At 44.5% G+C, this 14,437-nt stretch overlaps 1 protein-coding gene across 1 annotated transcript; it reads right to left on the minus strand.

Annotated features, from left to right (window-relative positions):
- Positions 1–2,242: 2,242 nt before the first annotated feature.
- LOC120536583 (serine protease 33-like) lies at positions 2,243–11,228 on the minus strand. The gene is made up of 6 exons (XM_039764980.1): positions 10,703–11,228; positions 7,857–7,943; positions 7,587–7,764; positions 6,843–7,114; positions 3,794–3,951; positions 2,243–3,713 (listed from the first exon to the last, which is right to left on the minus strand). Exons 1-6 carry the CDS (start codon positions 10,743–10,745, stop codon positions 3,396–3,398), a joined length of 1,056 nt encoding a protein of 351 aa, XP_039620914.1. The 5' UTR covers positions 10,746–11,228; the 3' UTR covers positions 2,243–3,395.
- Positions 11,229–14,437: the final 3,209 nt, after the last annotated feature.

Below are 14,437 nucleotides of genomic sequence, written 5' to 3' on the forward strand. Positions count from 1 at the left end.
TGTGACAGACCTTTACGTTTAACAACAGGTTGCATGGGTTTCTGTCCTCTAGAGGGGACACACTAGGAGTGCACAATCATACATTAAGCAATTCATACCCACAATTTGGAGAGTCCTCATTCCCCAATCCTGGGGGTCTGCAGAACTTCTTGTGAACAAACTTACATTTTCATCAGGGTCTCAGCCCTGGCTTAGGCATAGTTTCATTTCCTTGTGATCATTTTATTTTTCTTTAAATGTGCGGGTGAGTCAATAATAATTTCCTTTGGGTGGGCTGTACAGCTTTCTCCATGCACAAGTAGAAACCTGGTGTGCCTGTGGTCACACCGGTCAAGTTATGCCCTTGATTAGTCACCTCTCTCTTGTTGTTTACTGGGAGTCAACATGACCACTCTTCTTTCCGTTTCCCCCAAAAGATCATCTGAAGGTGTACCAGGAGGGCAAAAATCCATAGAAGGCTTTCCACACAATATGGAGACAGTGTTTAACCACAATGGAGTGTTTGTGAATGGAGGGAGCAGTTCAAAAATGGTTGGGCAAATGTTAAGCCAGTCCACTACCGATGACCACATTGAGCAAGTCCGTAGTAAGATTCTGATGGACCGATTTGGATTTAGACGTCTGCTACACCTTCAGCCCTTATAAAGTAGACCACTGCTCTCTGCTCTCATTCTTTGTTTCAAATGGAGAGCAGAGTTGCCATGGTTACTCCTAGAAAACAAAATGGAATACTGAGTGATCGATTTATAAATGTCAACACCTTGACCACAGACACTCCAGATCAGCATTAGCAGACCAGACTTTAAGCTACGGCTTTGTCAATCATCAAAACAAAAACTCACACAAGTGGCGGCGAGGATGGGATTGGCACACTGGATGGGTGGAGTGTCGTGGCAACACTGCTCAGGAAAAAGTGTGAGCTGTCACAAAGAGCGATCATCTGATGTCACCAGGAAGCACTCTGCTCGCAGCGCTCAGATATGGCATCCGCACGGCTGACTACACAGAGCTCTCTATTTAGCTCACGTTGCTCTGAGCCTGACGTTGCAGTTTGAAGACTCACCGCCGTCAATTCAGCACAGCACAAATCTGCAAACTGATTCAGGGCGAGAGGTCTGGTTTGGTTACTAGGCCTCAGAGACGCCTTGTGCTGGATTTGGAAGGCAAGACCTCGCTTTAGTATTTTGAGTAAGGCACCATGCCAAGTACTTGAGGCTGAGGCTCCATTTTAGAGGATTAGAGAGAATGTATTTATTTATTGTATTTTTGTTGTGATATCTAAAGAAATCACGATATAAAAATGACCGATGACTATCAAGTTCAAGTTGCTGCGATTGTTTGTGTGCTCATTTGCAGTTGTTGGAATATGGAGATAGGGATACGGTGAAAGGGGCATCAGGCCTCCAAGAGGAGCCACAAAGCAGCTCAGGGCCCTCATTAGCCTGCTGAGAAGAAGACCAAATGGTAGAAAGTTTCCAAAATGCTACTGGCAGGCTTCTGCCTACTCAGGCCTAACAGGGGGGAATCTTACTTTAATTCTTTGAGGGCTAACAAAGCAATGGTTTCACACATAAATCAATATAAAATGTCTGTTGCTGTGTGCCATGGCTGCTGTCGGCGTCTGAATGTCCTCTCTGGCAGCTGCTCGGGGGCAGCTCGACGGCCAGAAGGAATGCCGTGGTGGGCCAGCTGCCTGGCTATCTTCGTGTGATGGTGGCAGTGCAATGCAATCTAATTCGTATCTCTTGTCATCGTAAGCGGTGGTTTTCTATGTAGGCATATAAGCTACATGAACGTGTTCAGCACTACGATCAGCTGATGCTGGTACCTCGGTTTCATTTTCGAGTCCAACAAGTCCGAGTATGATTCAGCAGTAACACACAAAATGTCACCCGTGGAGCATTTTGCTTTGCACAATCGCTTTGGTCTCTCGCCAGACGTCGATGCCATTTTAGAGGTTGTTTGCTCTTCGCTGCTCATTCACGCAAAGGAAATCAAAGGCAAATCAACGAAGCTAACTTTCCTTCTAGCAGAGAGAGTCAAACTAAAACGTATCAGCGAGTTTTGTCGCCGTTTACAGCTGATTACCGTCCTACCCCTGAATTTTGACAAAAGTCGACATCCTCCCTGAAAGAGTTAAAAGTTCAAAATGCAATGAGCGTCAAAAGAAATTCTTACGCGCGCACGAGAGAGAGAGAAATATAATGTACATCTCTGGATTTTAAAGACAATCCAAACAGGAATCTTTAAAAAATAGGAAATTTATTAACAAAAAAAATCAAGAAACAAAAAGGACAAACAGAGCAAAGAATGTTCTCCACCAGTCAGGTCCCAAAACACTAAGCACTAAAGCACGCCTAGCAGACGTCTGCAGCGGTACAATGGATCATTTTTCTCCAATCTTCTGGGGTCTCTTCATCTCTCCACGCCGTCCTCACCACTCTGTGCATCCATTCAGCTTAGCAAACCCAAAACAAAATGGATGAAGATTGGAGATCAAGAAGAAATGAACAGATTGGTCAAGCGCTGGAAAGAGTAGAGAGACTCACATATTTGAGAAGTGACATTGGAGAGATGAAAGATGGACGTGGCGAAGAGAGTAGCTTGGACAGGAGCAACATTTGCTAAGTTAGGAAGAGGGCAGAGACATCAAACTGTGGACAAAATCAAGAGTCTATAACGCCCTAGTAGTGCCGGTAGCCTTGAATGGAGCTGTCAGATCGATATCCTATAATGAGGTTATTGTTGTCCACCATCTCTAAAACGTTCTGCCTTGTCTGGTCTCCATCATGTAGCAGATCCTCACGACTTCAGACAGCTCACAAGCTCTCCTAAATCCTGATGAAGTTAGGGGTAGCTTTCTAATTTAGGAAAATTGATAAAGGGCTCTTACTCTTGCTCCTAAGAGTTGGGTCAAATTTGCATCAAATGTTGAGGACATTAGGATCGTTTTCCTACTCTGAGACGCTTCATAAATACGGGCACTGTTCGCAGTGAATGCCGACTACGCTATCACACCTCAATAAGTAGATTCTCCTTTCCTGTCTGCTCGCAAATAATCACAAGAACTAATCAGCAACATTTTGTAGCACTGCTCGTCCAATCAGGGCACTTTAAAATGGTTGACAGACAGAGAGTGAACTTCTGTAGTCTCCATGGTTATTTTCAGCCAATTAAAGGACAGTGAAGGACTGACTTGAGAGCGAACCTCGCCGTCTGTGACGTTTCCATTACCTTTAGGCAATCAGGCGTTCAGTTAAGCTGTCTGGCGTGCTGGAATCTTTTTGTAGGGGCATGTAGGATGCCTGGTTAGGGAGTGGGGGGGGGCACATTGAGATTCTAAAATGGCATTGCCCCATTCCATTGCCCCACTGGATCAGGGTGCGGTGCTGACGTTAAGAAAATGCCGTTAAAACAAGGAAAATCAGAAGCTTGAATTCCACCCTCATATTTATTGTAGCAGGGCCACAACCGGAACAGGTGTGTCCAAATGGAGAAGCCTGGCAGCCCACCGTGTCGCGCACCTGGGCGGCTCCCCTGTTAGCAATCTGTGGACCGGTGACCTGACGCTGAATCCAGCCGCTGTAAGCCGTCACCTGTACGTAGACCCTTGGTAGGTTGGGTTGTGCACAGGGAACTCCAAAGCTCACAATTCCTGCTTGCACCCAATGTCCATCACTGTTCTGGCACACCAGGGGTCCCCCAGAATCACCCTTGATGGAAAGAAATGAAAGTATGAATTAGGTTTCTGGTCCTAAATGCTGTTTGATAGACAGGCGGGGCACACACTCACCAGACACAAGTTACTCTGGCCTTGTGGGATCCCAGCGCAGAACGCATCTGACGGGAAGGTGTCCAGTGCCCCGGCATCACTGTACAACATGGAGCAATTGGCCATGCTGATGATGGAAACTTGGAGTTCCTGCAGTGGCCCGAGAGACAGCAAACTGACTAGAGAAAGAGATAAAGAGATGAAGATGATGAGCGAGTGATGATATGTCTTGTTGAACCTTCCCAGCATCCATCTGTTTAGGCAAGAAGACAGCAGGAAGATGGCAGCTAACAAGTTTGGTATAGGCACCCCTACTGAAGGGCCTAAGAGACCCCAGGCAAGAGGTTTGGAATGAGCTATTACAGCTTTAATTGTTCGGCTCCCTTTCCTCTCGTATGTTTGTTGACCTTCTTAACTTTCTTCATTTGGACCTTTACGTGTGAAAAAGTAAGTACACTCCAGGGAAACTGGTGGCCAATTTGACATTTTTGAACAGGCAAACAGGAGGAACCACAACCTTAGGGCCTGAAGTTCAAAGTCTTAATTACAATGCCGCACTGCCAGCATGTGCAAAATAAAAGGAAACTTAGCAAACAAGGCCATTTTAAAATAAAAACTGCAATAATTAAATAAAGGGTGCAATCATTTGAAAAAGTAAGTGCAACCCTTGGATTTGAACAGGCAAACATTAGAAGTTCCTGTAAACTGTGCCTACAGATAAAGGAGATCCACTGTATAAAAACACAAGTCCTTTTCAACTATTATTTAACGAAAATACCAGTTGATGTAATTGGGTGAAAAGAAAGTCCACTCTGAACCTCAGAAACGGGCATTGCCACCTTTAGCAGAAGTGACTTCTTGTAGACAATTTTTGGCAAGTCTCTGTCATCGACTCCATGACATTTGGGCCACTCCTGTCAGTTGCAACTTGGTGGTTTTTCTTGCACGTCCTGCCCATCTCTAATCCCCCCACAAAATCAGGTTTTTGATTAGGCCGGTCCATGACCCTCCATTTCTTCCTTGGGAGAAACTGCTTAGTGTGCTTCAGATCATTATTGTGTTTAGAGGTCCATTTCTGGTTCTATTTCCACTTCCAGACAGATGGACCCACATTCTCCTGACCGCAAGATGTCCAGGACCTGAAGGAGCAAAGCAACCCCAGACCAGAACATTCCCACCACCATGTTGGTATGAGGGTCTTCTTCTGAGAAGCTGTCTACTGTTACTATGGCCAAACAACTCCATCTTTGATTTGTCTCTCCAGAACACACTGCTCCAGAAGGCCTGGTCTTTGCCTAGATGTTCAATGATGTAACGTAGTCCCACTCTGATGTTCTTTTTTGGACTTATTCTGGGCACACCTCACATACAGGTCAAATTTGTGCCATCTATTTTTGATTGTAGACACTTGCACTTTAAGACCAACTTTTACAAACATTTCCTTGCATATCCCACAAAAGAAATTGTAGGGTTCTTGGAGACTTTTATTAGTATGAAATGGTGTGATCTTGGGCTGAATTTGCTGGTCCAGGCAGTCCTGGAGAAATTAGCAGTCATTTAAAATCTATGTTGCTTGGAGATGATTTTCCTTAAAATTGAAGGAATGATTTCAAATAATTTGGTGATCTTTTGAAAATCCTTGCCAAACTCTTAGTCATAACCTAACCTTCTTTATGAGGGCCTGAGAGAGCTCTTTGGACTTTGGCAAGATGACACCACACATGTCATTAGCAAAGAGATCTCCAGACCCTTGATATCTGTGATTTAAATAAGACAATCAGGCCCACCTGGACATTTAGCCAGGCAATTAAGAGAACACGAGACATGTTTGACCAACGATGTTTATGATAAGGAGGTTCTTATCGTGGGCACCCAATCCAGACAACTGATTCTAATTTGATGACTCTGAAGTGGTGATGCATGTGCTGGTGGAGCTGCTTCTTTCATTTGACGAGTCTTCCATTTTGTTCATTCAGATTATGAGAATGAATACACCATGTCAATTCGACGTGTCACTTGTTCAAGTACGTCACCTCTACCTGTAGGCCCTGCTTGCATGAACATCCGATGTCAACAATTGCCATAAAAAAGTCAACCATTTCCATGGGGTGTACTTACTTTTTCACAAACTTGGATAGGGACGGGTATCAAACGGTGACCTGCGTAGTTTGGGTCAGGGTCACAACCTCCATGGCCCAGCCAGTTAATACATGAGGAACAGCAGGGAGATGTCAACTGGCCACCAAGAGAGGTAGACATCTTACCAGGAGTATCTTCTACCTGTTTTTTATTTGCTTGGTTACAATTAGCGTGTCCATTAAATGCAAGACGTGCAGCGATGCCAATAAGTCCGTCCTTGAACTCCAATCAGAATGAATGAAAGGTGAAAGGTGGAATCGGTCAAGTAATCTGACATGGCAGGGGCGCCCTCAGCACCAATGAAGACACTTGGCAGCACAATTAAGGTTTATTGTGTGTCGCGCCTACAGACCCACTTAAGATGGAACAACGAGCCCCCAGTAATGGGCACCTTTTACTTTTATTACAATTCTTATCACTTAAGCCATTCTTCTTCCTCATCTGACTTCTAGCACTCCATTGCTCTACTCCTGCCTCTAATTCATCTCCCATTATCTCTCTGCTTGGTGGGTGTCAAACTCTTCATTGTTCATCATGTCTGTCTGACAAGCCCTTACCTGCACTCACCAATCATTTACAACCCAAGAGTTCACATTCCCTTTCTTGCCAAGGGGTCCATCTCTTCTCAGCTCTCCTCCTGAGATAATGGTGGTCTGTGGCTTATACAGCGTAATAAGAAAATATACTGGCATGAGCCTTTTAACTCCTAACTCTTACATCTTAATAAAATGTAGTGTCTATTTTTCTCATGTTCATGTTCTACATTCTAATATGTAGAAATTACCAATTTTAAGAATACGTTTTTCTGTTGACTCTACCACAAGTGATTTGGCAACACGTCTTGTGGTTCATTATTCCTAGCAATCTGTGGGAAGGCAACCTCATGCAATTAAATGCCAGCCTGAGTCTCACTCAAGTAGCACAAGCTTACCTCCTTCGTCGATGTTTCCCCAGCCAGTCACCCAACACTTCTGTCCGTTTGGGAAAGGAGCAGCAGGAGATGGCAGGCAGATGGGCTGGATGTAGTCCGTGTAGTCGACTGGGGAACTTAGCTGAATCAGCACCACGTTCCCACCCAATTCGGCAGATTGGTATCCTGGGTATCCAATGACATTACTGATGGTCCGAGCCTGTTCAGTGAAGGTGGGCTGGTAAAGCCAGTATCTGCCCATGTACAGGGTGTACCCCGAGATGTTATTAGTTCTGGAAGGGAGGAAGAACATTTGGTATGAAACGTCGGCAAACTCTCCAGAATAATCATTGAAAAAGGAGCAGAGAGTCTGAGGTGACACGTGACGACAGACCATTGTGACAGATGTCCAGGGACCTTGCCCCACCGGGAAAGACCGGGAGAAGGGCAGTATCTTCCCTGGAATGTAAGAGGGCAGCCTACCTGGATTGTATAGGGGGCCACGGACATGGGGATCCCAACCCTGTGGAGCTAAGTGGCCAATGCCAGGGCACGCCTGGGCTGCTCCGGAACTGGGGTATGCAGTGTTTCTGCCACACCCGCAAGTGCTGCCAGATGTTCATTGGGGAGCACCTGGAGCACTTTTGATGTCAGCTTCGCAGAACTGTATGTCAAAACTTTGCTCATCGCTATGCAGTCATTAGAATGGTTGCCCACTTACTAACCCGTACAGCCCCCCACTCGGCAGCAGAACGTCGTACTTACATAGGGAAGCAGTGCGCTGCAGAGAGGACCCAGCTTCGTGCAATCAGAGAACCTCCGCAGATGGTAATGGCTGCTGCAGACTCAGACTGATACTCTATCAGCACCTGCCAAGGCCACGCCCCTGCATAGGCATTGGCCCCGCCCACTGTGCTGCTCTTGTGTGGTGACTGGCCACAAGCTTGGAGAGGAGGAGAGGAAGAGGATCATTAAAGACACGCCAGCGACAAGTAACTATGGCAACCACAAGAGCAGACATGTGGACATACGTACCTACAGGACTGTGAATCTCCAAGAGATTCAGAACAGTAGAGGAAGAGTTGGAACTCGGGGCTACTGAGTCGTTTCTGAGAGCTGACACTGAAAAAAAATAAATAAAAAACACACAGCATAAGCAACGTAAGAAGAGTGAACACCGGAAGACCGGCGTTGTGCTCGATCTGTGTGTGTGTGTCTGTTATAATGAGGTGGTGGGCAGATCAGAGCTGGGTCGAGCACTTTTGCTGCCTTAGGTGAAGCTGCCAAAGCCACATCTAAACGTTAAACCTCTTCACTCCTAACACAGGGAGTCAAAGTCTTTCTGCCACTTATACATGAATATAAAATTAAAGAGTGGAGAAGGCTGGGGACTCCCCCTTGGCATCTCAAGCACTGAAATACTGTATATGGATGTCTCATCAAAAAGTAGGGGTTTGGGGTGGGGAATTCCTCTTTGTGCTTCGAGCTCGGAGTTAGATGTATAATCTATCAAAGTGGCGTGGGCGCTAAATAAATCAGAACTCTAAACAGCCAATAAGCAGCCAGCTTCTTCCATTTTTGTCTGTTCTGTCTGTCTTGCTTCCTGTCTTCTATGCTGACATATACACAGTTATTATAACCCTAACCCTAATTTCTATAATTCCCGTGTTTATCAACAAACTGTGTTACTATGTTTCTTAAAACTAGTGGACTTCAGGGCAAACAAACACACACGTACAGACCCCCATGGGCCAGGACAGCAACACCTAAACTGCATGTCTTTGGACAGTGGGAGTAAATTGGAACACCCAGCGAAAGCCCACCTGAACACGGGAAGAACAAACTCTCTCACTCTTTCTCTCTCTTGATCACCCACTATTCTCTCTCTCTCTCCCTCTGTGTCTTGCTACACCATTTACTCTCTCTCTCTGTTACTCCTTACATCAGTGTATCGCCATCCCCAGGCTATAGGATTTTAACGTCGGACTTTTACTTTGGGTAGCATTAAGAGTTTGATTGGCTAGCGTTTCTTTCCTTTTTTAACGGCGTTAGCGAATGGCTCCCCGCCACCGTTTTCATTAAAAATATACTCTAGAGTTGTCATGGGATTCCAGTTGGAGGAGTAGATTGTTTGGATGGGGGCGCGAGAAAATGGTAACAGGATAAGCGAGGTGCGCTCAACTACGTGATGCGGCGCTTTTAGTCAAGCGCGGCTGCGAATCTTCTCCTTCTGCAGCTGCGTGCGCAACACAAGTACTGACGGCAGCGGCGCTCTCTCACTCTCCATCTCCCTCTCTCTCTCTTTGCTCACCCTCTATCAACCCCCATTCTATGGCAAAGTGTACTTAAAATATAAATTCTACAAAATGAGCGCAGATGTGGGTTCTTTTGCAGAAGGGTGGTGTGTTCATAAGACATTTTGCAAATGTACATATTATATATATATAAAATCCTAAGCCTAAAAGTGCAACGATCTTATGTCACATTTTTATGTCACGTTTTTTGTGACGCTTTAAATCAAGCTTATTTTAAAACCTATATATATATATATGTTTGGTATCATTCTTTTCAGAATTTATCAAACTTTAATGAGATGTTGCTAAATTTGCGGATTCTTGTTCCGTTTCTAAATTATAAAGTAAAATATCAAGAAATTCGTGGTTTTTAATATCAAGAAAGTCGTGGTTTTTATTTTCGATGGAGTAAACTTTCACAAACTATTAAAAAAAATATCTCTTCATAACACCAATGTTTGTATTTAGGTGATTTAGTTAGCTGAAGGTCGAGTTACAATGACCCCATCGCATACCACTTTAGTTTTCATGTGATTTTTAAATTACTAATTTAAACGAGTCCCTTAAAAAAAAGTTGTTTTTTTAATCTATAAGAATGTCCGTTAAAACGAATGGATCGCTTATTTCGTCTCTTATAAATATTCAACGAGCATAGTGGACCTCAGTTTAACGGGAATACTCCAATCGGTAAGAGAGGAAATATTCTCATTTCATGGTTTTACTCCGTTAAATAGTAATTAATTTTTCTTTTACATAGGTAAAGTATTTCGTGATTTTTGACTCCAATAAATAATATTTTTTCTTTTGTACATTTACATATTTTACTAATATTCTGGCCGCAACTTGAAAGTATGAAATATGAATTAAATATCGTTTACTTTTCGGGGTGTTTTCTTTACTTACAATAATGTAAATGCTTTGTATTGTTTTCTTTCTTTTTTCTTTTTGTACTTAATACATTGTAAATGATTTGTTGATTATTGATTAATAAAGTTAAATTCAAACCTCCAAACTTTCTTCCCCTCTCCCTCCCTCTCTAACCACCCATTTCTTTCTCTCCCTCTGTATATTCCATTTTTCCCGAGAGATACTTGCACAGTCATTGACTCCACGCACCCATCTATAATCAGATGAGTTTCACCCATTTTAGAACTATAAAGCCTGAGCGAGTGTACCCCCATTACAAGTCAGTGCCAACAATAGCAGTTCATCGCGGGGGTAGTAGCCCCTTCTTGGACCACCTTGGAGCAGCCCATTGACACGTATATGTGGGATTTACAAACACTCCGAAAAAAGTCGGGCAGAAGCGTACAGAAAACACAGCGAGTGCCAGGTTTGGAATTCTATTGTGGAACTCCAGCTCGGTGACATTCCATTGCTTTGTCAGTTAGACGACCCTCTGAGAAAGACCCGCATTATGAAATGTCGTTTCATGCACAACAATGTCTGACGTCACTTCTGCCCTTGACTCCTAACCTGCTACCAGTAAGGGTTTCGACTCCTCGCGACTGAACGCCATTCAGAAATTGGACTGACGGATTAACATTACATGCAAAAAAAACTAAAAAAACAATGAAATCCTCTTACCGGAGACTGACAAAAGTGCAGAAGTCAAAATCCAAAGGCTCATCTTCTCGATGGATGATGAGTTTGAAGTAAAGGACGGAGGAAATGAAGTGAAGATCGAAGAAAAGATCTTCTGGTCAAAAACAAAGCGCGTTCCTCGCTGGCTTTTACGCGCCCGCTTTCCACGGGACTGCCCTCAGTCCAATATTAATTATATTAACGTAAATTGATTTCGTGCGCTCTTTCTTTCCGGGATATCCTTGAACCCTTTACTGGAGAAGTCGTGAATGGACGTCCCGGTGTTATGTGTGCCCGGCCGCGGTGAAGTCTGCGCGCTCCAATGTGCTCGTGAGCCTCATCCTGATTTCCGTTTTCTTTGGCTATTCGGTGACAAATCCACTGTGCCCGGGGACTGCTGCGGGCGAATGGCAACGAAGACTTTTGTTTGTCTGTCTACTAGCAGTTGTTGTGTATTTTTTTTTTTTTTTAATTTGCGGCTGTGGCTTAGTCACGAGTCTTGAACGTTCCTCTTCTCTTCTCAGGCGACTGGATGTCCGCGGAATGTTTAACCCTTTGATCAGGTGGGGCGGAGGCGGGCGAGGCGAGGGTGGGCGGGGCTGATTTCTATCTTACTCTTCTGTATTGTTCATCTCCGGAGATGTCGACATTTTTTGATGATCACAAACACACAAAAGGAGAATGTGGCGTGAATGTATCTCAATCCAGGTTTAACGCAAATATCAATCCACAATAAACAGACACCTGCAGCCCCGAGTTATTGATGGAGACCCCTGATGTGCTTGGCGGACGAAGTTTCAGTTTTGGTGCATGCTGTATGCCTCCTTTAGTCGATCAGAAATGAATTAATGTGTGAAAAATCAAAATGTGGGCGGCGCAGTGGGTAGCGCTGCTGCCTCGCAGTTAGGAGACCTGGGTTCACTTCCGGGGTCCTCCCTGCTTGGAGTTTGCATGTTCTCCCCTTATCTGCATGGGTTTCCTCTCACAGTCCAAAGACATGCAGGTTAGGTGCATTGACGATCCTAAATTTTCCCTAGTGTGTGTGCCCTGTGGTGGGCTGGTGCCCTGCCTGGGGTTGGTTTCCTGCCTTGCACCCTTTGTTGGCTGGAATTGACTCCAGCAGACCGGCATGACCCTGTAGTTAGGATATAGCAGGTTGGATAATGGATGGATGGAAAATCAAAATGTGCAATTAAACTTTTCATACTCACTCATGTATTCTTGGAGTCTTGAATTTCCAATGAAGAAGAACCTTTTTGCTTGCACAACACTTTTCCTGTTCTGGTCATGCCATTACTTTCTTCCCTTCTGTTACACATTTGGGTGTCAAAATAGACTCCCATTTGTCATTTGATACACATTACCACCACCTCTGTAAAATTGCATTCCTTCATCTTTGAAACATAGCCAAACTCCGTCCCTGCCTTTCCCTTTGTGATGCTGAAAAGCTGCTTCATGCCTTTGTCTCCTCCAGGCTGGATTATTGTAATGCTCTCCTCATTGGGACCCCCAGTAAGAGCCTTCAAAAGCTCCACCAAAAATCAAAATAATGCTGCAAGGACCCTGATGAGAGTGCAGAAATATGAGCCCATTTCACCGATCCTTCGGTCACTTCATTGGCCCCCAATTCACCCCCGTATAGAATACAATACACTCACCAGTGTATCCATGGAAATGCTCGACAATACCTTAAGGAACTTCTTATATTACAACCCGCTACAAGAAACCTCAGTTTTGGAAATACCCACCTCTTTGCCCAGCTGTGACCAAACTTTGCACAATGGGGGACGGAGCCTTTGCCCTACCAGAGAACTTGAGAACAGAGCAGACTGTGGGCTGTTTTTAAAAACCGCTAAAGACTTTTCTATTTAGGAAATCATGTTATCTGTGGTTTTATCTTGTTTTGTCTTTGTTAAATATTTTTATGTAGCACTTTGAGATTTAGGGTGGCACAGTGGCGTAGTGGGTAGCGCCGCTGCCTCGCAGTTAGGAGACCGGGGTCCTCCCTGCCTGCGTGGAGTTTGCATGTTCTCCCCGTGTCTGTGTGGGTTTCCTCCCACAGTCCTATGACATGCAGGTGAAGTGCAATGGAGATTCTAAATTGTGCCCTGTGGTGGGCTGGCGCCCTGCCTGGGGTTTGTTTTCTGCCTTGCTCCCTTTGTTGGCTGGCATTGGCTCCAGCAGACCCCGTGACCCTGTTGTTAGGGTATAGCAGGTTGGACGATGACTGACTGACTTTGAAATCGACTACAAATGTAAAGTGCCTTATAAATAAAGCTAATTATTATTATTATTATTATTATTATTATTATTATTATTATTATTATTATTAACACTTTGCAGAATGAACCATTCATTCATTTTCATGATCTGATTATTCCAATACTGAATCAATCGAAATCTTTGAACTTCTTTAGAATATTTAGTCAGTGTGACACATAGGGAGCGCTGTTGTCTCCTTGAACCCTCAGATCAGATGCCAGACGCCAGATAAACGTCCAATAATTTGATTTATTAGGACAATACAGTGCACAAAGCACCCTCCACTCCACTATATTCATAAACCAGTAATCAATAATACACAACTACAGTAATCAGTCCTCCACTCTCCCAGACGTGTTGCCACCCTTCCTCCCGACTCAACTCGCCCGTCTGGGATTTCCCAGAGTCCTTTTATAGTCCCTGGCCTGGAAGTGTTTCTGATCCTCTCAGTCCATGTGATTCTTATCACTTCTGGGTCAGATCAAAACTCTTCTTCTTCATTCCGGAAGTACATCATTTCCCCTGTCGCTGTGGCTAAGACGTACGTCCGGGTTATAGAGCCAATAACAGTCCCTTGGCCTCCCTGCAGTGTCCTCTGGTGGCCCCCAGGGTATCCAACAGGGCTGTGAAGGAAAACTCCAATGTCCATGATTCCCTGCTGGCATTTGGGGCACCTCCATGTTGCAGGGAGGGCCCCATCTGGCGGCCTGGGGGTATTGGCTGGGATGACTAGCCGGCCATAGTCCACATCAGATATCTCTCTATTATTAAAACAAATATTTTGGGAGGGAGACGAGGGAGACGAGACGCCATCTTCTTGGAAGGCACTTTGAAGTCCCACGAGATAAAGAAGTGAGGCAAAAGTACAGCTGCTGTACAGGCTTTTAAATGAGTGTCACATAGCGGGACATGCAGATCATGCAACACGGCATTGGCAGCCCCGGAGAAGTGTGATGGGGGGGGGGGGGGGGCGAGGAATAACTTATTCACTACAGCTTTATTACTGGCAAATATCAAGAAATAAAAAATGAATGAAATGAAAATAACAATCTCTTTAAATTGTAAATCTGGATAACCAAACCAGGGGGCAAAGACCCCTAGTATCTCCATATATTTCAAATCCAACGTCTGTCTGTCTGTATGTCTGTCCACTTTTCACAAGAGAACAACTTTGCGGATTTAGATTGGGTTTTTTTTCTAAAATTTGCTTGAACATTCCGGTTGATTTTGCGACTTCTCTCATCACACTATATATCATAGTTGGCTTGCAGGAGAGATATATTCACGCAGGCTTTTGTCACATGATTTACTTGAATGGAGTCAGAGAACCCTCTCCCAAATCCAGTCATAACCACAGTGTAGCCAGTGATGTATAATATAAAGTGACAACCTCCTCAATGGAGTGCAACCTCTGGAGATCCACAGCTACCGTCTATTGCCCTGATCAGCTCAGCTGAGGTAAGCATTGTCACTCCT

This window comes from Polypterus senegalus, chromosome 10 (assembly GCF_016835505.1).
Source record: "Polypterus senegalus isolate Bchr_013 chromosome 10, ASM1683550v1, whole genome shotgun sequence".
In the NCBI taxonomy this organism is placed as follows: Eukaryota; Metazoa; Chordata; class Cladistia; order Polypteriformes; family Polypteridae; genus Polypterus; species Polypterus senegalus.

Excerpts from the sequence above, each read along its gene's own strand:
- LOC120536583 (XM_039764980.1), bottom strand. The coding sequence starts at position 10,745 with ATGAGCCTTTGGATTTTGACTTCTGCACTTTTGTCAGTCTCCG. Across the intron at positions 7,765-7,856 it reads GGAGATTCACAGTCCTGTAG|CTTGTGGCCAGTCACCACAC; the intron begins GTACGTATGTCC and ends CTCCTCTCCAAG. Across the intron at positions 3,714-3,793 it reads GCCAGAGTAACTTGTGTCTG|GGTGATTCTGGGGGACCCCT; the intron begins GTGAGTGTGTGC and ends CTTTCCATCAAG.